Source organism: Thunnus maccoyii, chromosome 17 (assembly GCF_910596095.1).
Source record: "Thunnus maccoyii chromosome 17, fThuMac1.1, whole genome shotgun sequence".
NCBI classification, from domain to species: Eukaryota; Metazoa; Chordata; class Actinopteri; order Scombriformes; family Scombridae; genus Thunnus; species Thunnus maccoyii.
Window position 1 is genome coordinate 19,445,297 of NC_056549.1, and position 26,783 is coordinate 19,472,079.

The 26,783-nt window shown below is 39.8% G+C and overlaps 1 protein-coding gene across 1 annotated transcript; it reads left to right on the forward strand.

Moving 5' to 3' along the window:
- The first annotated feature begins 369 nt into the window (after positions 1-369).
- Positions 370-21,729, forward strand: lin28b (lin-28 homolog B (C. elegans)). Its single transcript, XM_042389627.1, has 4 exons — positions 370-568; positions 1,256-1,446; positions 12,875-13,062; positions 16,013-21,729. Exons 1-4 carry the CDS (start codon positions 559-561, stop codon positions 16,323-16,325), a joined length of 702 nt encoding a protein of 233 aa, XP_042245561.1. The 5' UTR covers positions 370-558; the 3' UTR covers positions 16,326-21,729.
- Positions 21,730-26,783: the final 5,054 nt, after the last annotated feature.

Consider the following 26,783-nt stretch of genomic DNA (forward strand, 5'->3'; position numbering starts at 1 on the left):
ATACAGTATTCCTCGCCTCAACAAAACACAGAACAAGCAGTAAAGTTGTAACTGTATGTTACTGGCTCAGTGTAGGCTTATACTTTTTTTTTTTTATATATAATCAGACAACTCGAGGTGAAGGTGCCTGCGGACGGTTGCGAGTCCGATTCCCCTCTTCCCAGAGATCGCAGGGCAGAAATTAGCAGCGAGAAAGCATGTAATTGACAAAGTCACGTGTTTCACTACGGGAACGGGCACAGCCAGCTCGAGAGCGAATGAGAGCGAAGGAGAGAGAGAGAGAGAGAGGGAGAGAGAGAGAGAGAGAGAGAGAGGGAGAGGGAGAGAGAGACAGAGAGAGGGAGAGCAGTACAGAGGTGGTGTGAGTGAGGAAAGGATTGAAGGGAAGAGAGAGAGACATGACAAAAATATCAAAAGGCAGAAAGCACGCCGTACCATGCGAGCTAAATTGGTGACCGATGGGATCGAGGATGTCGGATTAATGGTGACTACCGCAGCCCGTTTTCGCAGAGGAAGCTTCTCTATTGCAACTTGGGCGCAGAGGGTCCGCGGGGAAACATGGCCGAAGGTTATTCTGCAATTATTTTCTATTTTCTGCTCTTATTTTTTTCTCCCTCCACTATCTGCTCGCTCGGGGAGGGAGGGGGGGTGGCAAGGTGCAACGTGATTATTGTTCCAAACCTTTAAAAACGACCCGAACCGCCCCTTGCTGAGCAAACCAGATCTAACCATGTTTCGCTGCATTAAGATGTATGCATTGTTAGAGCCTATATGCTATTCTGCCCACTGGTAAAGCTCGAGGAACCATGTGTACACCTGCCTTTTGGTTCCTATAGCCGACAACTCCACATTGAGAGCGGGGCTGTAGATGCACGAGAAAAAATCCTCCACAAGTTACACCGACTGAGCATGCCTGTGCACGAATCATCTGTCATGGAGTAACAAACAACTTTTTTGGGGGAATGTTGGCGTTGGTGCACACCGGATCACAGCACCATGCGCCCCTGCTCGCTTTATGAGATGTCGAAAATAGTAGTATAGGGAATTTCTACCGGCCCTGAACTTCACACAGCCTGTATTTGCAAGTGGAGGGGATTCCCCCCACGCTTCTTGAAGAAGTTTTTTTTTTTTTTTTACGCAACTGAGCCCATTAAACTTATATAAACCGGTATGCGCGCAGTGGAGTAGCCATCCTGCGGTGTATCTCCGAGTCTGTAAAATGTTCTAACTGCTTCTTGTGTGCCCGTTGTTTCAGGAGGGCCGGGTAAAGGTGGCGGAGAAGACCCCGCCAAGTCCACCGAGCAGGAGGACCGGACTCGACCTCAGATCCTGTCGGGATCGGGCTTCTGCAAATGGTTCAACGTCCGGATGGGCTTTGGATTTATCTCAATGACCAGCAGCGAAGGGAGCCCCGTCGACCCCCCTCTGGATGTTTTCGTCCACCAAGTAAGTTGTCGCAAAAAAAAGAAAAAAACCCAAAGAAAAAAAAAACAAAAAGAAAACAAAAACAAAAAACCAACCACCGTGGAATAAACATCTGCTTTGTAGCCGACTGATGTGGTGCGCATCGGCCTCATTCGCATTTTGAAAAACGTGCAAAAGCGACGAATGATTGATTACTTTTTTCTCCCCTCCCCTTTTCAAAAACAGAACAACAATTTCACTGTCTCTTCCAATCCCATCCTGATGACCGCAGGCCCCCTTTTATTTCTTCTCAGGGCACCAGTCGGTAGTTACATTGTATCATCCGGATGTTTTGCATTGGCCAACATGTTACTGTGTAATCACACGTTGCCCACGGGCTTGAAGAGAGAGAGAGAGAGAGAGAGAAAAAAAAACACGTTAAGTTTCCTCTTTGAGCCACATGCGTCCAGTTTTCCCCTCCCTTTGCTTCCCTCTTGCACTGTAAAGGGAAGGGAAGAAATGTCGTGTGCCTATGACACGGTTAGTTTCACACTTGGCCCTAATGGACAGCAGAGCTTGGTTGATATCCAGCCAGCTAACATGTCGGAAAGCAGGGTTTTTTTTAAAAAAAAAAAAAAGCCAAACTGTGCACACTCATACGGGGTTATGTTCTGGTTGGGAAGCTGCATTTTGACTCATTTGAAACATACAACATCCTTTTTGTTTTTACTCTCACTTGTGACGTGGAGCCATGACCTGTTTTCTACCGCATGTACAGTTGATTTAGTGTGCATGCAGTTCATTTCAGAGGCCTTTTTCCCCCGACTTATTCTGCAGCAAACAAAGAGCAGTCAAAGTCCTGCCTTCCTCTTTCCTCCCCATGTTAAATCGTCCTTTTTTTACGGGCCTTTAAAGTGGCTTTAAAATACTCGGGGAGGAACGACATGAGGATGAGGAGAGGCATTTTTTCACTATTTCATTGGACACCCTCTCCTGGAGGTGTCTATATTGTGGAGTCACGGGATGTTGTGCTGAACTGGTGGGAAGGGTGGGGGGGAGAACATTAGGGGTCAGATGTCAACAGGGATGTAGTTGTGAATAAAAAAAAAAGAAAAGATGGCTGAACTGATCAGTATCAGACGGCCTAGGAGTGTTGAAAACATAAATAATGATTTCACAAAAGCATGAATGTAAAAAGTTGTCTGTGTGTGTAAAAACAGAAAGTGGGAGCACTGAGTCTGGCTTAAATATGATTTGATGGTTTTTCAGCCTATTTGTTGTTTACCAGTGTTGTAGTGATGAAATGAAGTATTGAATGTTGCTGCTTTGCTTTCATGTTTTGTGCTGCATTCACCTCACCTTATTTAGTTTTTATATATTTTAAATCACCCTTCATTTACAGAGTTTGTTCATTATTAAATGTGTTATTAATCTTGACAGAGATAAAGTTAATTTTTTGATATACTGACAGTAAACAATTATTTCAGTTCAGGTGTTACTTATAAAATCATTTTAATTCTGCACTGAACTACTGTAGGTGATAAAACTTTCACATTTTGAGTGAATTATGTTTAAACAATATTAGAGCGGCAACGATTAGTTGGCTATTTTTTGATAATTTTTGATAATCAATTTATCGTTTTGAATCATTTTTTTTTAAAGACAAAAATGCCCAAATTCTCTGGTTTCAGCTTCTTAAATGTGAATATTTTCTGATTTCTTTTGTCTTCTGTGACAGTTAACTGAATATTTTTGGGTTGTGGATTGTTGGTTGCAACTAAACAAAACATTTTGGGTTGCATCTCGGGCTTTATGAAGCGGTGATCAACGTTTTTCTCAATTTTCGGACATTTTATAGACCGAACAACTAATCGATTAATGGAGAAAACAACCAACAGATGAATCAATAATGAAATAATTGTTGCAGCTCTAAACAACATGTTGACCTTTCCTCCATCTGTCTCTATACTCACAGCATGGATGTACATTATGTATACATTAGATAATGCACATTCTTTTTATTCTTCTATCTTTATATGTGTGTGGAGACAGTTTTTGCTAGTGCTGCTGTGAATATTTGAAAATGTGGAGAAGCTCAGGAAAGTGCATATTGCAGCATTGCGTTATCAGTTTTTGATTGATACTCTCATATTGTGGCTTCAATCGACCGAATGCGCTGCATGGTACATACTCCAGGCTCCTGATTTCCCTGCTGGCCAGATATGTTTAGAAGTGGATCAGCTCAGCTAGAGGAAAAGTCTAGTCTGGGAAACAGCAGAAAGAGCTGAACAGAAGTCAAATAAACACTTTCTGTCTCAGCATTTTGTAAGTAAAGGACAGGACAGACTGGTGGCTTATCTGTGGGAAGATTTTATTAAGTCCATGATGTGGTTTGAAAGTCTCTGTCTATATATTTCGGTTATAACACAGTGTAGTGTTGAAAATATCATTGCCATTAATAACTGTCACTCTCTGCATAGTGGATAATGATGGATAATGATTTTCTTAAATTATACAGAGCTAGTCACATTTGTACTTGTTTAAAATATACACATTAAAATAAAAATAACCTTATAGACAGTTGACTAGCATACAGTGAATCATATGATTATACTTATGCATTTCCCCCCCCCCCCCAGTGTTTCCAGCTATGTTTTTACAATAATGCAAGTGTCATTTAGCATAAAGAGCAGACAGTGTGCATTCATAAAGCACGTTGTCATATCGAATGCAAAACTCCCCATTCATTTGCAACTATTTGCCTTCATCTTACACTCTTATTAAATCAGTCGCTCATTTTCTGCGATTGCTTCTTCCTCTCTGTCTCTGCTGGCAGCCTGAAGCCACTTATGAGATACTGATGCTGCTTCTAGGTGTTTATGAGGTGTTCAGCGTCAAATTATAAGTTTGGTTGGTTATCATAGCTGTATGTGGGTACAATATTTGAAATGTGTATTTTGAAGGGCTGCGAGTAACAGTTATATCCATTATCGATTAATCTGTCGATTATTTTCTCCATTACTAGATTAGTCATTTGGTCTATAAAATGTCAGAAAATGGTGAAAAATGTCCATCACTGTTTCCCAAAGCTCAAGGTGACATCCTTAAATGTCTGCTTTTATCCTGACCAACAGTCCACAACCCCAAAGATATTCAGTTTACTGTCATAGAGGACTAAATAAATCATAAAATAGTCACATTTGAGAAGCTGGAATCTGGACAATTTTTTCCTAAAAAATGACTCAAAACGATGAAACAATTATCAAAATAATTGGCAGTTAATTTTCAGTTGATGGACTCATCGATAAATTGACTAATTGCAGCTCTAATCGTTTGTAATGAGTCTGAAAGTAAGAATATTTCTCTTTGGATACAAATATTCCAATCAATGAGACGCCAACAAGTACACCTGCATAAAGAGCAGGATTTTACTGTTGAGAGAAAGTGTTTGGCTTGACACAAAGGTCGTGCAATATTTTCAGCATTTATGATACAAGAAAAAAAAAAACAACACAGTATAAAGGTTGCAAATTTATTTCTGCACACTGACCCTAAATGCACGATAAAGAGAGAGAGGCAGAGGTAAGAATGATGGGGAGGGGAAGAGGGAGCATGAGGACAGGAGAAGCCTGGAGAGAGAGAGGGGGGGGGGGGGAGAGAGAGAGGAGGAGTTTTCCTAGGGGAGGGAAAGAGGAGGGATGTGGGAAAAATAAGTGTGGGGTGGGGGTGGCGGAGGGTTGCGGGAGGGGGGGGGGGGTGGGGGTAGGGGGGGAAGGGGTGGTGGTGTTGGAGGGCGGGTTAGCCAGTGGTAGTCGAGGAGGAAAACATGAGCGAGAGGTTGGAAAAAGACGAGTGAGTGGAGGAGCAGGAGGTAAGAGAGGGAGGGTGAGAGTGTGTGTGAGTCAGCCAGAGGGTCCCCGCCCGACCACGAGTTCTCTTCCTGGGAGGCCTCTTCATCAGGGCTCCTATCTGATCACTTCCTTTTGGAAGGTGTGTGTGTGTGTGTGTGTGTGAGAGAGAGAGAGAGAGTGAGAGCGTAATTAAGCTTCTTCACCTTCTGTGCCTCTTACTGATTCTACACACAGACAATTTCATTATCTCTGTTTGTCAACCCCATTTTCTACCTGTGTTTCTCTGTGTGTAAATGTGTGTGAGTGTGTGTGTGTGTGTGTGTGTGTGAGTTCCTGCTGGGACACGGGGGGTGCTCTCTCCTCGTGCATTCTTTAAAAAGAGGAATTTCTTTAAAGACAAAAAGGCAGGAGGGTTGGGTGGGGTGAAGGGGTGTGTGGTGGCGAGGTGGGGGGCTGCTTGCCCTTTGTCAGTAATCAGTTTGAAATGTTGAACAGTTTGCTGCTGCTGCTATTCTCCTGAAACCTCCAGAGTGTGTGTTCAATTTATGGAGCCCATGTGTGTGTGTGTGTGTGTGTGTGTGTGTGTGTGTGTGTTTCTTACTTTACGCTCAGGTTGTTGATGTCTACATGTGAACCGTTTGTAAGATGTTTTAGGTTTTGAGTGTGTGTGTGTGTGTGTGTGTGTGTGTGCACGCACGCGCTAGAGAGCGTGTGTTTTGTGTAGCGAGGTTAAAGTGGGCCCCTAGTGAGATTAACCTCTGGTCCGTGTCACCGTTTGGCATGCAGGCCCCACCCATCTCTGCCTCCAGATAGCCAGTATCAGGCTTTGTCTCTCCTGCAGCCACACTATCCCCCCTCCCGCCCCCCCCACCACCCACCCCCCCTCCTCCTCCACCCTCAACCCTCCACAACCCTCCACACCCCTCCACCAACCCACCCTTCTCTTCTGCACATCAAAAAACGCAAAAGAAGAAGAAAGAGTAGTCATGTGACTTCCTTTTGAGGAGCTGGCCACATACAGCGGAGATGATTGGTAATTGGAAAGGTGGTGGAGTAGAAAGCAGAGCAGGGCTAATAACAAGTTGCAATTCACCTGAAATACAAAAAAGAGAGTCCAGTGCTTTGCTGCTGATATTTCATTTAATTTAATGAAATGTTAAAAGATGGAAACATGCAAAAATAATACATGAATCAAAGCTAATGCAAACATATTCAGTAAATATGTCTTTGAAAGAGGTTTTGTTACTTAGCAGAATAGAGACATTTTTTGATCTTGCATCTTTAACAGACATGTATGGTTACAAATGTAACAGTGCAGCAAATAGTAACTATTTCATTATCTTCATATTAATGTCTTGATTAATCATTTGGTCTATAAAATGTCAGATAATGGTTAAAAATGCTCCTTGTTAAAGCCCAAGATGATTTTCAAATTGCTCTTTTTAATGTGACCAACAGTTTTCAACCTAAATATATTCAGTAAAGAAAATCAAAATCAAATTCTCACATTTTTGCAGCTGGAACCAGCAAGTGTTTGACATGTTTTGCTTGAAAAATCTTAAAACTTACTAATTGTTTCAGCTCTAAAAGATAAAGAAAAACACTAAAATTTAAATAGAATATGTAGATAAATAGGAAATGGAAAAGCACATGTATAAAAATATGTTAAGAGTTTACTTTTGGAGAGATTCTTTTGGTCTCAAGCAGTGTTTGAAATACATCAGTAATGTTTGAAACTGAGATCATCCGTAGTCAAATTCTGTTTGAAAGGGCAGAGAAAGAGGGAAATAAACTTTTCTTAAAAGAAGATCACAGTTGCCACTAAATATAGGACTCATATAATGAGAAGATAATGTGTAAAGATTAGCAATGAAAATGTCCAAAGCAATTTTTTTCTAATAGCAATGTCATAAGCAAGCAATTCAGCTAATAACCATAATCTCACTTCTGTCATGTTCGACATATTATGAGTATCATTTACTAAGATGGTTGAGTTTAGAGCCAAAAGAGAAAAACAGAAGCTGCTGGATCTGGTCTTTGCAAATGTAATCAACTGGAACAAAATCAATTAGATAATTATTTTAATTTAAACCATGTGTAATTATAATATTTCTTATACAGCTTCAAGTAAGACAAAGGCAGTTAATAATATGAAAAGATGTGTGACAATGCTATTTTTGTGAAACTATGGCATAGTATCAAAAAATGTAACAAATTTTTTAAAAATTTAGTAACAACCTTTTTTATTTCGCAACCAGTTTATATATATATATATATATATATATATATATATATATATATATATATATATATATATATATATATATATATATATATGTATGTATATATGTATATATATATATATATGTATATATGTATATATGTATATATATATATATGTGTCCAATATTAGCCATTAGTGGATGTGGTGTTAATACTAAACTAAATCTAACTAAATCATTTTTGTAAAAAAAGAAGTTATCCTTTGTGACGGTGGTTCTGTTTTGAATGGGTGCTGTTATTAGCAGGCTGTGTGTTTTATCACCACTCACCTCAGCGAGGTTCATTTCCCCTCTCATGCTGATAAATGTAGCAAGATGATCTAGTGCTTCCTCCCTCAGATCAAATATTTGCCCCACTCATAATCGCGGGTGTTGCATGTTGTTAATTTGAGGCAGGGGAAACATGAAGGCTTTTAAGTGTTTGATGGGGGTTGGGAAGGGTTCAAGGGTCAGGGCCACTAATGACAACGTGTTGAGGAAGGCTGGGGTGTCAGCGTCATAAGGCCGGCTCTGTTGGTGGTTTTCGCCCAGCGTGTTTGCGTGTGCGTGTGTGTGTTTTTTTTCTTTTCTTCCCTCCTTCATCTAGCTTTCTTGCTCTTTCTCTCTCCTCTTTCTTCTTTGGTTTATATGCATCCTGTTGGGTTATGTCCATCTGAGCTGATCTGGCCCAGCTTTGTCCACTTAGCATTTCCTGTGTGTAAAAAGCTACTTAATGGCACCACGCCACATGGTGACCGCCATCTCCCTTCACGCTCACCCCTACACACACACACACACACACACCCCCTTCCTCTTCATACGAACACAAAAACAACGCATGACTCCGCGTGGGCCACCTCTGATTTAAAGCATCCCGTAATTAGCCATTCCATAGCTGGTGGTCGCCACGGAGAGAGAGGCTGGAAGGTGGAGGGAGGATGGTGTGGGTCTCCTCTCTGCTTCCCCATCCCCTCACGTTACAGCTTCCTGTATTGATTGCTGGGCCTGGTGATGACGAGGGCCCCGGCTGATGAAAAGGAGGGCTATTTCTATCCAGGATGCTAGAGTCCGTATTGATCGCTGGCTCCTTCCTACACACACGCATGCACACGCAGTTACACACATGCTGAGCTATATGAAGATATTTATTACATATAAGAAGCTCATAAGCATAATAGCCGGTTTAAAATATGTTGGTATCCATTTTTTTAGGATGACAGTAGCTGCCGGTGGCTCTCAGTTAAAGTGTAGAGTGCTGGTGTGGTCCTCCAGTCAGGCAGGGGGTGGTGCTGCGATGGTTATACCACTGACCCCCGGATTTCTGCTGCTGACCTGTGGGGCTCCTGATCAAATGGGGGTTTTGTTCCTGGGCTCCCCCCAAGTCCAGCCACTGATCAGGAGTTGCTCCTCCATTGGAGCTGAACAGAATGCGCTGGAGGCATTTCCATGAAACCTCCCCCCTCCTCCAAACACCCTCCCTGCTCCACCACCACCACCACCACCACCTCCCACCTCCCTCCCCACACACCCCCCTGCTCCAGGCCACTCCTCCATTTTGTGCTCTCCCTCTCTCTCTTTCTCTCTGACGTTCTCTCGTTCCCTCTCCCCGGCCGTGCCCTTTCCTGACCTCTGTGCGTAAACTGAAACGGGTCAGGACACCCGCCAGGTCACTTGAGAGGAGGGGACTCGGGTTACAGGTTCTGATTTGTGAAGTTTTCTTTTTTTTTTTTTTTTCACACACACACTGACACATGCATGCACCAGCACAGAGGCGCACACACACACACACATGTATATCCACATGCTGTGTTTTATTACGTAATTGTGGAGAGACTGAGCTGTTGCTTCAGAAACTGAAATGAAACTCATCTGAGACAGGAGGGCACGAGTGTGTGATAGCAAAAAAAAATTACACACCACATTCTATATGGAGGAGACGTGTATTTGTGTGTGTGTGTGTGTGTGTTTTCCTGCATTTCTGCAGAACAAAAGGGGTTGTGTGGTTTCCTCACTGGTGCATTGTGGGCATTGAGGGGGTTGGATAGGGGGGGGGGGGGGGTAGGGTGCTGAGACAAACCACTCAACTTTGACCTGGAGAGACGAGCTGCCTGTGCACTGCAGACAGGAGAGGAACAGGAAGGGCTCATGTGCCACACAGTCTCGAGACCAGTCGATGATTATTCATCATTATTCAGAATACATTCTGTTTTGTGGGGGATGGGCTCATTTTTATTTTCTTTCTACTGATTTCTGCTGCAGGAATGCCTTTCAGTCATTTGGATGGTCTAGTGATGGTAATCGTAATTGGTATTTAATTTGAATGAGCAGGGTTGAAGTTGCCTCAGGCTCCTTGGTTGGTTATTTTGAAGAAATAGAAAGCCAGGTCAGGCATATGCACGTCCTGGCAGTTTTGATAGATGCATTAAAAAAACGATCGAGTGTTGAATCTTGTAATTTGTCATTATTGGAGCACAGGCGCAGGAGATTGATCCAAATCAGTTACATAAAGTCCCACGCTCCGTTTGTGACTCACCTCATCGTCCCCCCTTCTTACATCTGTTGTGCAGAATCTTTGCTTTCACTCAGTTCTATTCCCTGAGCCTCGTCCTTTCCTCAAAGCCATATTCGATACCTGATTACCCAAAATGTACCAGTCCTCCATCAGCAATCGACAAGCAGCGAGTTGGCCTTGGCTGTAACCCTCACTAGCAGGAGGGAGAGAATCAGAAAGCACATCTGAGAGAGAACAGAATAAATTCATGTTTGGCAAATTACTTGGACTAAATATCTCAATATGTGTGTTTTTGCTTTACTCATAAAATATGTAGAATGTGTAAATAAGGAGGAAGGGTAGCTTCAGAGAGAGAGAGCACAAGGGAAAGTTGTTCTATATTAGGTTTTTTGGTGAATAAATGTAATTTATTTCACTTTTAAAATTAAGTCTGTTTTCAGCAAAATGTGCTCCTTGTGACTGTATTATTTGATCTTGTGATATCTCTGGAATAACTATTCTATTCTACTGTTGTAGGAAATAAATATCCAAACATATTCCAATTTTACACATTACTTTAAAATTAATTAAAATAAGTCTATCAGTGAATACTGTATATTTCATTCTTAGCTACAAAATCCAAAATAACATGTGAGCAACGAGAATATATTATATTAAGATCTTTTAAACTTATTGTGGACATTTTTTAATGGAAAGTTTTTATCTTTTTAGTTTGGCTGTCATACAAAAACTTTTAGGTATAAAGTCAAAGTATAAAGTTAAATTAAAAACAGTCTAAAATGTTTAAAATTGTCAAAAAGAACTTTTCTGAAATTGTATCGTAGGAAATGATAAAAACAAAACGAAAACCGGTTTATTTAACACAAACTTATGTTTTTTGTATTCACAAAAGATTTTTTGTGTCAGAAAGGTCTTGGCCTATTCTACATTTTTACGTTCTAAATATGAATAAAACAAATATATCTATAAATAAAATAAATTGATAACCAAGTGAGTGTTGAAGCACCTCGTTCAGTGTTGTGGTATTCTCAATTGAATTTTAAAATGTGAACTAATGGAGGAAAGTAGTTATTTTATTTTACACTGTAAATTCTTGTATCGATTTTTATCACAAATTACACTTTAAAAACTGCATCAAACAAAGTTTAAAACCTCACACATAATCTGAGACTTCTTCACATATTTTTACTGAAACATATAAGAAATCATAAACTACTTTTAATGTATTCAAATGTGTTCAAACTCTATTCTTAGTTTGTAATTAATCCACACGTCTCTTGTCACTTTTCTCTCCCTCCTCTTCTTGGAGTTTTATATATTCTCTCTTCTCTTTTTTTTTTCTTTCTCCTACACATTCATTTATATCTACAAATAGATCAGCTATACAGCATCCTTTGCTTCCTGTAACTGCAGCAGTTGTTGACACGGATGTTATAGAAAAAGGCTGCTGAGCACATTTTCTCTCCTTCCTCTATAGTTTCACATTTGATTCCCTCCCATCATTCGTTCCTTTCTCCTCCTCTGTCTCCTACAGATCTGTCTTTACAGCATGCACTGCATTTACAGATAGCCTGTGTGTTATTTATAGGCCTCGATGTATAGTAGGTAGTAGGCTCTGCACACTGCATGCTCATGTGGGTGTGTGTGTTTACCTATGCCGAGTTCTGCGGGGCTCGCTGCAATTCATGAAGGTCACAGATACAGCCTATCAGCTGTCTGCTCTGCGTGATCAACAAGACATAAATCATTGTCCAGTGGTTATGTAGTAACGACATCAATAATTCTGATCATGTAGATAAGATGGATGGAGGATGTGCTGAGAGAGAATGATTGCATGGGTGCGACATGCTCCCCCCCCCCCCCCCCTCACATACACACACAGAACGAATAGGAAGTGGTGCCTCTGCAAAAAGTAGATAAAGGGAGTACAGCATGGATGCTCTGTGTGAGATAAGTCCCTCTGTGCACAGACTGTCACGGCAGTTGGTGCAAATCACATACAGTCAATCCACCATGTTTGAAATGATGTCTTGATGTGCTACTGGACGTTGTGTTTGCCGCATGCAGCAGTGTGTGCAGGCCCCCCCTCAGTAAACTTCCCACTGATAATAAGGGTTGATTTTTCTCTAACAGTCATATTGGAGATGAAAAGTGTTGATTGGAAAGCTGTTTGTTCACTCACAGACACAATAATGCTCTTGGGCAACTGTTCAATATTTAAGTGTTAAATCTACTCTGATGGGTGTGGACTTACATAACATTAATGCTAAGCTTTCTGCTGTGCGGACAGAAAGTAGAAGTGAGAGTTTAAATTGAGTCTTTGAAAGATTACCTTAATTGCTCAAGACAGACAGTCTCTTACCTTTCACTTGCCTGGTGAAGCCTGTCATTTATGCACACACAGTCTTTATCTATTTACTGCGCTGTAGAACAGGTAAAGATAAAGCACAACTCCATAGTTGTGTATTTAAAGCGTTTAAAAATGACACATTGGAGATATTTGAATTGCTTTCAGTTGGATCCCAATGATTCAACATAATTCAAGGACATTTGGATGTCTAAAATAATTTAAATGACTTGGATATGAATTGTCTTACTGCTGTGTTACACTTAATTGTGCTCCTATAAAAGTCACACATACATACCCCATCAGAATTCTTGTTATATAGATTGTATCTTCTCATCAATCAAATGAAATTAGTTATAATGAGAGCAAATTCAAGTAACATTGGCGTTAACTTAAATCTTTTTTTTCACCTGACAGTATGTATAGATCCATGTGTGTTGTGCGCATTAAGCATCTTCCACTGTTAAATGGATTATTGCTTTTTTTTTTCTCCCAACAGAGCAAACTGGTGATGGAGGGCTTCCGCAGCTTAAAGGAGGGTGAGCAGGTGGAGTTCACCTATAAGAAGTCCTCTAAGGGCCTGGAGTCCCTGCGGGTGACCGGACCTGGTGGGGGACCCTGTGCAGGCAGCGAGAGGAGACCAAAAGGGAAGGTCCCACTCCAGAAACGCAAACCAAAGGGAGACCGGTAAATACACTGAAATCGAGATAGATGAGAATTTTAAAAAAGGATTATTTTGTGTTCTTTGTGTTTGCAGGAATGTAATAATTCATGCATATCTCATTAGTCCAGGTTTCATTTAACAAAACCTGAATGTGTGTGGGTGTTGGTGGCTTGCATCCAGAAAGCAGCTCTGCACTATAGTAGAAGCAGACATATGTTATATGGTCATCTCGCCGCAGTGGTGGGCTGAAATTATAGATTAAATCTATTCAATCTGCCCGAGTACATGCCTGTTGCTATGGTTATTGTGAACCATACTAAGGAACTGAATAGGGCACTTTGCCTGCCATTGCCGCTATTTTAAATCAATTTGCCAGCTTTTACATTAGAAACGGCATTAGCGCAGGGATGTATTGGGCTTATATGCATTTCAATGCGGCTGTAGCTCAATCAATTGTTTTGTCCTCAGTAAAATCCTGAAGGGTGCTTTGCTAAAAAATCTGTCAGAGGGAGCCATATGGAGCTCCTTGAAAACGCCTGGTGGTTTAAGCAGAGGAGGTTGCATTCCCTCTCCTCCTGCTGACAAAGATTGCCTTCATTTGATGTATAGCGAACCCTGCGAGGCTGAGCCGAGTGTATACGGTATCTGTTGTAGGAAGGCATCATGTCGCAATCAGAATCAGGTTTTTTGCCAAGTAGGTTTGCACAAACGAGGAATTTGCTTTGGCGTTGTGGTGCATAACAGTCAAAAATATACACAATATCCGCATGACTACAAGATTGCATTTACATTAGCGTGTAGCTCCACCACTCTTTATGTTGCTTCCTCCTTCACAAACAAGCTGCATCACAGCTTCCTTAGTAGAACAACCTGCTGCCATCCAGTTTTTTTCCGGTATGAAAAGAAAAGCTTTTCTAAGAAAGGAGGAAACCGTATCTGTGTGAGGAAGCTCCCTGATAGTTTTACACGGCTGAATAATTCAGTTTATTTGGGATAATTGATCCAGTTTTAGGTCAAGTGTCTCTACCTTCTACTAAGGTGGTAGCAAGTTGGCAGTATTGGATTCAGAGATGGCAGGTAGATCTCTGTGAGAGCTCAGTGTGAGCAGCCCCTGTGGCAGTTACGCTGCTCTGACCCCTGTTGGTTACTCTGCTATGCAACCAAGGATTGTTCAGTCTATCCTTTACATTCTCTCATCACATCTCTCTGAAGGTGTTCGCTGTAAGAAGATAATTCAGCTGTTATGGAAATTATAACTACAGACATTAATTATGAAGGCAGTGCACTAACGAGCAGATGAGCCAGGTCTCCATCACTGGCTGTTGAAGAATGTTTGAAGAAATATGATTTATTTCTCTAGCACTCACCTGTCATCGCTTTGTTGCCAAAAACACTGCTTTCTAAAAGACAAAGCAAATTATTCTAAAACAAAGTTAAAAGTGATTGACACGACAACTTCTTTGGCACTGCTGAAGAGCACAAGTGCCTAAGAATAGTCCTTTTGTTGATGATTCTTGATCACACATTAAATTCTTGTTGCTAAGAAGAATTTAATTGCATTTATGACTCTGAATAGTTTTCTGTAAATGTTGAAATCTCCATATTTTAAAACCTTTGAATCAGTTTAGCTGAGATTAAACCATTGAACCAACGCATGATGTAAAACATACAAAGAAGTTAAGAGGAATTGAATTTAGAAATTGTGAATGAATTTCTAATGTAACAAACAGGTCAAATATACCTTTAAGTCTACAGTAGACTTATGTCACACCATTTTTTCAATAGATATTGTTATATGGTTATGACTCTTTTGAAAAGCAGCATAAATTCATTAAAATTACACCATTGAAATGTTTTTAATATATGATATGTATCTACTTTTAGTTCTATGAACTTGCTAATAGCATAGTACTGTAAAATCTGCCTTCAGTACATTTAATAGATTTTACCCAGGTAACACTGTAAGAAAAGCATAAAAAAATGTTCATGATTCATAAGAAACATGAACCTGGGTCCAGTGTATTTCTCTGTTTAATTCAATCCCCAAGGATGTTCTTTTCAATTGTATGAGAATGTGGAGATAATTCAGCTCCTGTTGCTGAGAACTGAAACAGACTCTCTGCTCAGCTTTCCTTAGAAAAGCCTGTGATTTGTCTTCTTAGTGACAGCATTGACATTTGACAGATAAGCAGTTCACTGCGGTCATTCTTTTGTGTTACCCTTCTGTCAGATCGATCTCATTTTAGAATAACAGTTACCTAAGTGGTGAACCATCATTTCATGATAACGTGATACCGCCGCTGTTGAACCGTGTCTTGTCAAAAAAGTTGTCAAGCCACATCCTTCAATTACATGCAGCATGTGATGCTGCAATGTCTTATACTGTGATGTGTCACCTGTTCTAAACTGAGGTGTGTTAAGCATTGCACAGCAGACCAACAATGAAATTAGACACTGAACCCTGAACTTGTTTAGGACAGTGAGCGTCAAATAAAATAGAAGAAAATGTCCACATGTTTGGATATTGTGCCAGAACAGTTGGTGACATCCTGGCAGGAAGAAATTTTGGGTTGCTTTGCCTTCACTTTTTTCATTATTACTCTTTCAGCACCCTTCTTGATTCTTCTCAAATGTAATAACATAATTCAGGTTGCACAGACTGACACTCATGTTTGATCCAGAGCAATATCGTGTGTCATACTCCCATCTAGTGGTGAGTCCTAGTTAGAGCAGCTCTGCAGTGGTTGGAATACCACACAATGTGGTCTTTTTTTCTTAATAGAGTTATGTATCGTATTCAATGAATATAGCAGGTAAATTGTAAAACTAAAAACTGTCTTCAAACTTTGAATGTATGTCCTTTGGTGCATGAAGCAAAGGAGTAATGTGAAAGGAGTACATTTGATTTTGTATATTTCTCTCATCATCTAATGTATTCTCTGTTTTGTTCAATGTCTCTTCCATCTTCTGCAGCTGTTATAACTGTGGAGGTCTGGATCACCATGCCAAGGAGTGTGGCCTGCCCCCCCAGCCAAAGAAATGCCACTACTGCCAGAGCATCACGCACATGGTGGCTCAGTGTCCCCACAAGGCGCTGGCGCCTGCCACAGGCTCTCAGGACCAACATGCGTCTACCTCGGCCTCCAGCCCAGGGACCGGGCCCTACCTCTGTCCCCCAGAGGAGGAGGAGCGCTCTAGCTCATCTCCCCTGGAAGGCTCCTCCTCCTCCCCCGAGGAGCCCCACACACACCGCGGCCCCCGTACCCAGAGGTGGAGGAAATCCTGAAACAGCCCATAGAGGTGAAGCTTTCACCGCTAACCCCTGACCCTCATGTCTCCCCTCAATCAAGGATTCCTGAAGCCCCCCCCCCCTCATCTACCTCACACCTGTGAAAAAAATGGGAGGTCTTAATTTCTTTACTTTTATTTTATTTGTTTTTTTGTTTTTTTTTGTCTAACCAGCGCAGCTATGGCAACGATCAATGGGGTACGGACGTGCGTGAATGTGTGTGACTGACTTGCAGTCATCTGGTGCAGCTATGGCAGCCACAGCAGGAATGGTGACTGCAGGGAATGACTGTTTTTCTTGTTTCAAATCAGTGCAGCTCAAGAGTGAAACAACATGGTATGAATCTTGGCTTGATTTTTTTTTTTTCTTCCTTCTGTTTTTTTTCCCCCTGGACCTAAGTGTTGGCCGTTTTGAATGCTTTTTTTTCCTTACAGATGTTGTCGCCACAAATGTATCTCCTGTAGGCCTAATCATTCCAAAAAAAATCATGATGCATCCTTTTAGCACACACGGTAGCTCATTTTAAGAAGGATTAGACAAAGACTTTTAAAAGCTCAACACCCTCTAAGCGATAATCCAGACCCGTAAGGATTGTCAGCTCGGCTTCTAAAGATCTGTAGGGAAACTATTGATTCCCTCTGGAATCCATAAAGCCAGACGACGAGCTGCTAAATACATTCTCTATTATCTTGAAACACTCAAGTCCACTACATACCTCTCTCATACATGAAATAGACCGGACCAAGTGATTGTCGCTTCAGAGAGCGAGCATGTGTGTTTGTGCATGCACGTGCAAGACTGAGAGAGAGAAAGAAAGTGTGTGTTTGTATGTGTGTGTGTTGCACACGCTCGGAAAGAAAGCAAAAGACTGGAGCACCTCTCCTTCGGGGGTGCGAGTCAACACTATTACCCTCTCAGTTTCCTATTATCATAGATAGACACGCCTTAGATAACACATCGTATTATCCAGCTAGGTCATAGTTTAGATTCAAGGTAATGAGTCGTTACTTCAGTGGACTATTAGCATTAGAGACTTCCACTTTTGGTGGTTGCATAATTAGTTGAAAATAACATTACAGTTTATAAATCATAGTATAAGTCATTAATATATATGTAAAGTCACAAGATATAATTGAAATTCTATTAACTTTAAGTAATGCATATATAAGGAATTAGCTCTGACATAGGTGAATAGCCCTGTATATAGCATGGGATACTTGTGTGAAAAAGAAAATTATAGCTCTCTCTCTATTTAACTGTTCATCCATGACAAATCAAACTGATTTTGTCATTTTCTTCCACACCTTCTTCTTTATTCACTAATTCAAACAGTCAGCCGTCACCTCTGACACAGCACAAAGAGTCACCTTTTTTTTTTTTTTTAATTATAGGTGTAGTATCAGACCATTACAGTGTCATCACAGCTGCTCTACTTAATACCTCACCAATTCTTCCTCTTGGAAATGAATGTCGCAGAACATCAAGCTGTTTGCTCTCCCAGCTGTGTTACAGTAAGATCCGACCACCTGTTCCTCTTCCATCTGTGCCTACCATTTGTTAGTTAGCACCAGCCAGGTAACGCTCACTCCTCTTTGGGAATGAGACGCCGTCACTGCTGCTGCTGCTGCTTCAGACTCACTGAAGAGAGAGAGAGAGAGAGAGAAAGAGAGAGAGAGAGAGAGGGAGAGAGAGAGAGAGAGAGAAAGAGTGCTGCTTTTGGTATAACTTGAATCCCAAGCATGGCTTTAGTGGCACTTATTTGTGACCTAACAACTCTTCTCTGACCATATTGAATGTGAAAAGAGCTTATCTGAAGTTGACTCCTCACAAAGTTCACGTCGGGTCGCTTTGGAGTTGTATCTTAATGTTCTGACAAATCAAATAACTTTGTATGTTGATATCAAACTAGCTCGTGTGTTTTTAAAGCTCTAAAGTAGACAACCAACTTTTTTTGGTATATTTCTATACCGAAGAGTTTGGCTTTATTTTTTTGAAGGCATTTAAAAGTTTGCTGAAGTGCTTGCTTTCATAGTAAGAGGGACTTATTGCTGAAAGCGCAACACTGCGGTTGTTTTTTTATGTACAGCTTTTTGAATGTGTGCGTGCGTTAAAAATCAAATCTCAACAATGCAGCATGACAGAGTACAAAAAAGAAGAAAAAAAAAAGAAAAAAAAAAAAGTGAATGACCAAACCACACAAGGAGCACAGCCCATGCTCAAATCTCTATGGAAACAACATCTTTTTGTATGATGTATTTTTACATTTTTACACACAATTCCTCTCAGGATGATGAACTGTTCTCAGGGAATTAACCAAAAAAGTGTATTTTATTCTTTTGGGAATCATCCACTGACTGACTGAACAAACTCTGTTAAGCAATGGTGAAGAGACATACAGTATGTAACCGATTCATGTACTGATATTAGCAACTACCTCTTGAGTTATACATAGTTGTGCATTTCTTTTTGTTTTGTATATTTTTTGATGAGCTTGTATGATTAACTGTAGGTCTCTGTTGTACTGAGGTGTTGTGTGAGAAGTTCCCTAGTGTTGCCACAGACTTCCTGGTCTTCCTTCCCAGATTTGATGAGTTACTTTTTTTTCCTTTTTACTGCAAAAATTCTCTTTTTTTGTTTACAGCAAAAGCCTACCTCATATGCGCTGTTCCTCCACAAACTCCTTACCTCCTCCCAGGCCCCCTCTACCTCCTCCATGCAGTTGTTTGTTGATTCAATTGCCACTCGTCGTCGCACTAGAGTCACATGGCATTTTCAACGAATCAGCCCTGAAACGGCTCGTCACTCGTGACTCCAAATATATCTTACAATCAAAGCCCTTTTCAAGGTTTTTACGCAGGTTTTTTTCAGAACAGGCGTATTTGTCTCACACATCCAGGGTGAATTTTTTTTTTTGCCAGCTCTGTGTTTGTCAGTATACACTCACCACGTAGCTGCAGACAGCCAGTGAGTTTACCTCAGTTTGTTGGGCAAGCTAATATAGACATGTTAAATATGAAATATTTTACATTTCCGTGTGAACACATTTTGAACAGACATGGAATGTTGTTTTTAGTTTGTAAGTATTTTATCATAACCATTTTTGTAACCACTTGATATGATGGGCTTATGGTGGAAAAAAAATAGGATTGTACTTCGCACAAGGAGTGCCTATCTCTCTGTTTTGTTTGTCTGACCCTATTACCAAATAGATATTTTCCTCTTTTTGGGCTCCATGTTAACGGCCTTTGTCAGCCATTTTTACAGCCTCAGATAATCAAAAGTCGTGTGGTTTGGAGATGATGTCCCTTTTGTTGCAGACTGCATTTGCAGTTTAGAGTGGCATTGTGATCAGTTAACATGAAATCAGTAGATTTTGTACTAATGGTGACATTGAATAGACGTCTTTTAATTTTTTTTTATGAAGATGAATATTGTTATCAGTACCTTTTTTTTAAAAAAAAAAACTAAAACTAACTCATGAGATTAAAGATTGATTTTGCATATGACCACAGTGTTACAGTTCACACTCAGCTGAGAGAATTACTACGTTGCAGTGGGCCTACATGTGGAACTGAATGCTTGTTTATGCCAGTTATGAACAAAATAAACGATCACGGTAAAATATAGTGATATTATTGTTTATTAGTAGCTTTATATTTTCTTCCAATCAATGTAACTACTGATTGATCTCTTGTTTATTGTCCTGTTCAGTATTCGACAGAGCCAAGAAACCCTCACGTACAGCACAAGTGACTGTAAAAGAGAGAGGGAGTAATAATCAAATGGTTATTGTAGGATTTACAAATTATAGGATGGTATAGTTAAGTAAGTTAGTTTCTCACTTGTCATGAGTTTTAAATCATGCAAACATGAGACAACAGAAGCAATCATGAAAAATGCTGAATAAGGTTTTAAGACCAAGACCTGAACATTTGTGATCCTGAATGTACCAGTTGTATCTCAGCAGAAGGCTCAGGCCTAGAAAAGGGAACATGATATTCTCAGATGCAATGTGCTGCCACAGAATACACCAAGAAATAAAGAAAGATCTACACTGTGGCTCCTTCATTAGAAATTTAAACCAATCTGAGAATTGACACTGGTGCATTTCTGCCCCACAGTGGCGGTAAAGGAGAAATGAAATATCTGATAAAGAGGCATTTACCTGCCATGTGGCATTATGCATTGTTCAAAGGCTTTGTAGAGAAGATTGTATCATGTCACATGACCTCATGATTGTGATATTTATGGAGAAACCAGGATAAATCAGAATAACCTGTTGTTTTAATCTTTTTATTTCATAAAATATGGACTTGTGTAGAGCTGTATTGAAAGGATAATTCATGCTTTTGGTCTCTTTTACCTCACTTTAAGAGAAGAACCTGAAACTGCATTTGCATGGTTTAGCTCTGTGGAAACTTTTATACAACTATACTTAAAAATGGGCTGATTTTGTCACTATCAGTTGAAAACCATGAATCTCCATATGTTAAGAAAAACAGCCTTGTTTTAAAGGAATAGTTAAGACATTTTGGGAAATAGCTTATTCATTTCTGGCTGAGAGTTAGATAAGAAGACTGATACCAGTCCCAACTGTTACATTGTTGCCATTCAGTTTATCTGAAGGGTTCAAAATCACTAAATTTGGATTTCATCAAGTGTGTTAGCAGTGTCTACATTTTCAGATACTTACAAGAAGATAACTGCTAAAACGCCTGGCTCAAAGACTACTCAAAAACCCAAGAGTCACGTGAATGTTACATTCATATAATGAAGACAAAAAAACCCTGAATTATCCTTAATAACAAAGGAGACAGACAGGATGTACTATGCCATGATCCCTGATGGGGAAACCTCAGCAGTCAATCTCACTGCTCCCTCATGTGGCTGTTGAGGAGATGACTGCAGACGGACTGAAGTTCACATACCTCAACTGCTGCCTTTGTTGGCTGCTCTGTTCTTTGCCTTGACTGGATAAAACAATGTATTCTAGGAGATGATCATTTATGATGTTTTTTTTTTTTTTTTTAAACTGAACTGTATCATGCTGGATTCATATTATGGTTATGTACATGAAATCATTCTGGAAATTGGACCTTTGAGGACCTAGAAATCCAACCAAGGCAGTTAAGTGCAGATACCTCCTTGTATTGACTAATAAACCTCACATTTCTCATGTTTATGTTTTTACTCTCTACATTGTGGCCAGAGGGAGTCTTCTGTGCTCTCTTTTTCTGGAGTATGTCAAGAGCCAAGCACTGATTGCTTTTGAATGGGGAAAAATGTTCTTCTATGTGCATATCACTCATTATTTTAGCCCCAATATAAGTGTACTGCCTTTTTTATTTCTGTGAATCTTGGATTGGATTTTTAAATATGTCTTAAATGTTTTACTTGATTGGAAAATAAACATATTATATGGGCATTAAAGTATGTATAATTTCCTACTAGACACTGAAGTTGTTTAATGCTTGCTTGGATATTCACTTCTGTGTCCTTCAGATGGCAAAGCTTCCTCTCACAGACATTTGCTTCACTTTTTTATGCTAAAAGTATATTTTAAAGTGGTACTCCAGTGATTTTACACATCAAGATCAGTTAACTAATCGTAGGAAGTGAAAATAATTGTTAATCTCTTCTGTCGTGGGTTTAGAGACTATAAATTTATATCAAAATGCCTCCGTTACAAAGTGAGACTTGTTGAGTTTAGCAGACATGAGCATTTACCAGGAAGGTAGAGTTTAATGAAAGATGCCGTCTAGCTGCATTATGGGAAGTGTCCGGCATTTTTGAAGCAAATAAGGCATATTTAGGCTCAAAGTTCAGGCTCAAGGTTTATGCCTAAAGACCCCCTCCAGACATTTTTTTAAGATATATATACTTTACTTTAAATAATAATTTGTGTCTAGTATTGTTTTTCAACAAAAAAGGTTCAATCATCTTGTTAAAATCCTTCTCCCTCATTGAAAATTCCAGAAACTAAATGCAAAATGTTAAATTCAAAAACTGTTGGATGCAAGCTGTCTCCTACCTCTCTGAAAAGTTGGTTCAGTTGGTTGCAATCTGAAACATCACCACTAGATGTCACCAAATCCTACACACTGCACCTTCAAACTCAGATGTTCAGTGAGCACAGAGAAACTTTCCTTCTTCAGTAGCTGGATGTGAAAACAGTCTTTTAGTGTGAAACTCTGCGCATACATCATTCTACACAGCGAAGCTCAAACAACCAACTGAAGGAACAAGAAGACAAACACATTTTTGAGTGGAGGGGGACTTTAATATCATTCCCTGACCTAACTGTACTTATACTATCCCTAACTCACAACCACCAAGAAACTAGTTACACAGGTAGTTCCATTGATTTTCAAGGCAACCTATAGAGAAGAAATGTTTTGAATTGGATGCTCTCTTGTTTGTCAGTGAGGATTCCCGTTAGATATTGTCCTTATGATTACTTTTCCTTAAATCTATACTTAAGGATTATGACATTACAAGAAAATCAAAGGCAAATTAGCACTAAAATTAGAATTACAGACATATTAAAGATAAACATCAAGATAAATATCAATGTAACCTTTATTTGTTCTCCAAAATCAGTTTACATCTAAATATTCCAAGCTCATGATTATAAAAAACATGTAGTGCTGAAATGATTAGTCAATTGACTGGTTGACTGACATACAATTAATCACCATCATTTTTAAAAAAATAATTGATAATAATAATAATAATAATAATTGTTTAGGATATTTATCAATGAAAAAAGCCAAACATTTTTTGTTTCTTGTTGTTTTTCTCTATTTCATATTATTGTCAATTAATATCTTATGAGATAATAGAGTTTGTCACCTTGTGCTCTGACAAATTGTAGAGGATTTTTCAGAATTATACTTTTTTTTATATAAATAAAACAGTGAACTTACAAAATAATGAATAGATAGAATGGTGATTAAATGCAGCCTTGCAAAAACCCATTAAAATGCAGTTTTTCACATCAACCAACGACCTGCTGTTGTTTTCCTTTAAGAGCTGTTTGAAACCACTTCTACTCATTAAATTCCTGGCCACCTTGTATTTTTCAACCTTGAGAAACATCCTGTCTTTATGGTCCTTCAGTTGCTGATAACAGAAACAGAAAGATACATCACTCGCAGCGCCTACATGTCAATGAAACTCTGAATAAGTGAGTACAGACTGAGTGTGAAGTTATTATTCCAATCGAGGGTCTAAGGACAGAGGATGTTTTATTGCTGTACAGCTCCCTGAGGCAAATTTGTGATATTGGGCTATAGACATAAAATTAACTTGACTTGAAGCGATGGAAAATGGGTTTCTTTGGGGTCTACTTTCTGTCCACTAGGGGGGAACCTGACGCCGCTGTATCATTGTTCCCCCTCAGGCCTGTGAAGGACACAGCCAAAGCAGATTAATCACCTCAACACATCTGACTCACCAAAGACGCTGGTGTTTCTTTTCAGCCCTCTCTGTTCTCCTGCTCCTCTTTAATGGCCCAGCGCCTTGCTTTTTATAACCAGCTGTCTCTCTCCTAAGCACATGAAGGCTTGAGGGGGTCCATTAAATGAACGCTCTTTGTTTACACTTTCCCTTTGTTACCCACCATCATTTTCATACGGCTCGCCTTTTTTCATATACCATCTCTGGAGATGGCTTCTTCAAGGTCAGCTATTTTTACGGCATGAGATATTGGAGGTATCGCGGGGATAGATAAGGAGAGAGAACCAGAGGATAATACAGCAGGGCCTTTGCTGCAAACAGTACAGTGTGTGTTTTCAGGATGTCAGAGACAATATGGAGGCCGAAGAGAGTACATTTCTTCCACGTCTTTCTCTCTATCGTCCTATTCCTCATTCCTAAACTGCACGTTGACCTTTGTTGTACCGCCTCCAGGCTGTATGCTTTAACCTTTCCAGTGAGATAGAGGGGGCCCCTGCACTGGGAATACAAGATAAATCACAACTGCTGTCCGTTAATGCGACAGACGACAACACACACTGGCATGCGGGCACCGTTGAAACCTTTGTCCTTTCTCGCAAAAACCCCCTCGTACCCAAAAACACACGTGTGCACACACACAGATGGCCATGCCTCCATAAAGACACATCATGTTCACAACACCATCGCACTGGGCTAATATATCTACAAGTGCACCCCTGAATTATTCATCCTTCATTAAAATGCAGTAGGCTGTGAGTAATGATAGCCAGGAGTGTGTTTTTGGGTATTCTTTTTTAGAGTAAAACACAGGGGTCATTAGGAGTCATTTCTGGTCAATTTTGTATGATCAACCATGCTCCAGAGAAAGACAAAAAAGCAAAAGCAAAAAAAAAAATACCCCATTTACTTTCTATGCATTGGGAATTCATGTAGAAAGAGATCAAAGGGGACAGACAAAGAGATGAGAGAATCGACATCTTCTCGTCTCCATTTGGCTCCCTGTGAGAGGAGGAAAATTACTTTAAAGCTGCTGATTGATGAAAGAAAAGGCGTTATGCCTGATGTATTCCTCCAGAGGCGTCATCAACAGTATGAGTGACTCAAAGGAAGAGAGAGGGGGGAGAAAGAGAGCATTTGTTTGAGAGAACCTAATGGGAGATTTTGGTGAGAGTGCTATTTGACAGCAGCGAACAAAACAGCGATTCCCTCGTCAGGAGATGTGACTGGTTCGACATTCAACACTTTTATTTCCTGTATGTGCATTAAAAAGAGAGAAATGCTGCAGATGTAATCAGAGAGTGACCTCATTTGCTGTATCAATCTGAGGATTTTATCTGACTGAGCACCATCAAGATCTTAAAATGTGTCATTTTCAGGCACAACCTTATTTTTCTCAGGACAAGACTGCGGAATAGGTCATGGAAATGAAATAGCCTCAAAACTTTCCATTAGTTTCTCTAACCCTTCCTTTAACAGATAACCAGCACTGTCATTTTTCTGACAGAGCTGTCAAAGAATCTAGCCCACCATCCTAGTTACACATGAAGCAAATAGAAATGAAAACATTGTCAGCAAAAGACTCATGGGGTAACGGAGACGCCAGGAGCAGGGTGAATCACTTAGCAAGCTGTGCTCTTCCATTCTGCAGCTGCCACCCACCACAACACATCTGCCACTGGGAAAAAAACACTCAGATAGAAAACCGCATCCAAACGAATTGCTACATGACACAAAAGATCACTTCTTCAAATTGAAATTCATTTGCAGTCGAAACGGGGTTCGTCCCCCTGGGTGCACTGTGGAAACCCTCATACAGGTGGGCAAAACGGTGGAGATACACACTCACATGCACAAGACACACTTAGTTCTAGTATGTCTGTTAGATTTCATTGTGTGGGGCCAATGGTTCCTCTAATATGCCCCTGTAATCCTAATTCATACCAAATCATCACTTTTCAACCAACGATGCTACTACAATTCCCCTTTTATTGTATTTCCCCAGGATTTTAATATTATACATGCTAAACTCCACAGAGAGGAGTCAAAGCTCATTTCTAGACCTGAAATGTGTCCAGAAGGGGAATCAGTATGAATATTGCACCAAAAATTGCCACTAGCTTTGTTGATATGAGCCACATGGCAACAAATCACTCAATTATTTACACAGTATTTTCCCACATTTTGTTTTAGAGCAACAAATACTCTTTTTAATAACCAACTAATTTCCTTGTGGATAAATATGGAGACAATGATTATTTTAGGCAACAAGTGGCAAATTCTTATTTAGTTTTTATTATTAGTTATGATTTCATATTTTTTGTTGTAATTAACATAGTGTGAGTAAAATCGTCTGTGCTGTTAAATTTTAATCAGTTTTCAAATCATTTGCTCAACTATTTGAGAGTTATGTCAACTGTGAATTTTTGTTTGCAAATCATAGTTGACTAATGAAAACCACGTATCTCAATGCTAATTTTGTATTTTTCAGATAAACCGAAGGATTAAAGGATTAAAATTTTCAAGTCTGTCTTAAAACAACAGTTAGGTGCCCATATGAACACTGAAAAAGGTTTTGCTTGCTGTAATCATTCCTGCTGTTCATACTGACCATCAGAAGATCTTCTCCAAATGTGCTTACAATGTAAGTAAGTGATGGGAGACAAAATCCACAGTCCTCGTTTTGAGCAAAAATGTATTTAAAAGTTTATCTGAAGATAATATGAGGCTTCAGGCATCTGAGTTAATCAAATAAAGTGGATATCTTCCACAGTTATAGTCTGTTTCATTTTTAACTTTTAAATACATTTTTGCACAGAAGGAAGCTTGTGGATTTTGGCCTCCATCACTTACATTGTAAGTGCATTATGAAGGGATCTCTGAATGGCCAGTATGAACTGGAGGAATGTTCATTTGGGCACCTGACTGTTGTTTTAGGAAAAATTGTAAACCTGTCCTTTGAAGTGTTCCTTTATGGGTTGAGAAAATTATCTTATTTTT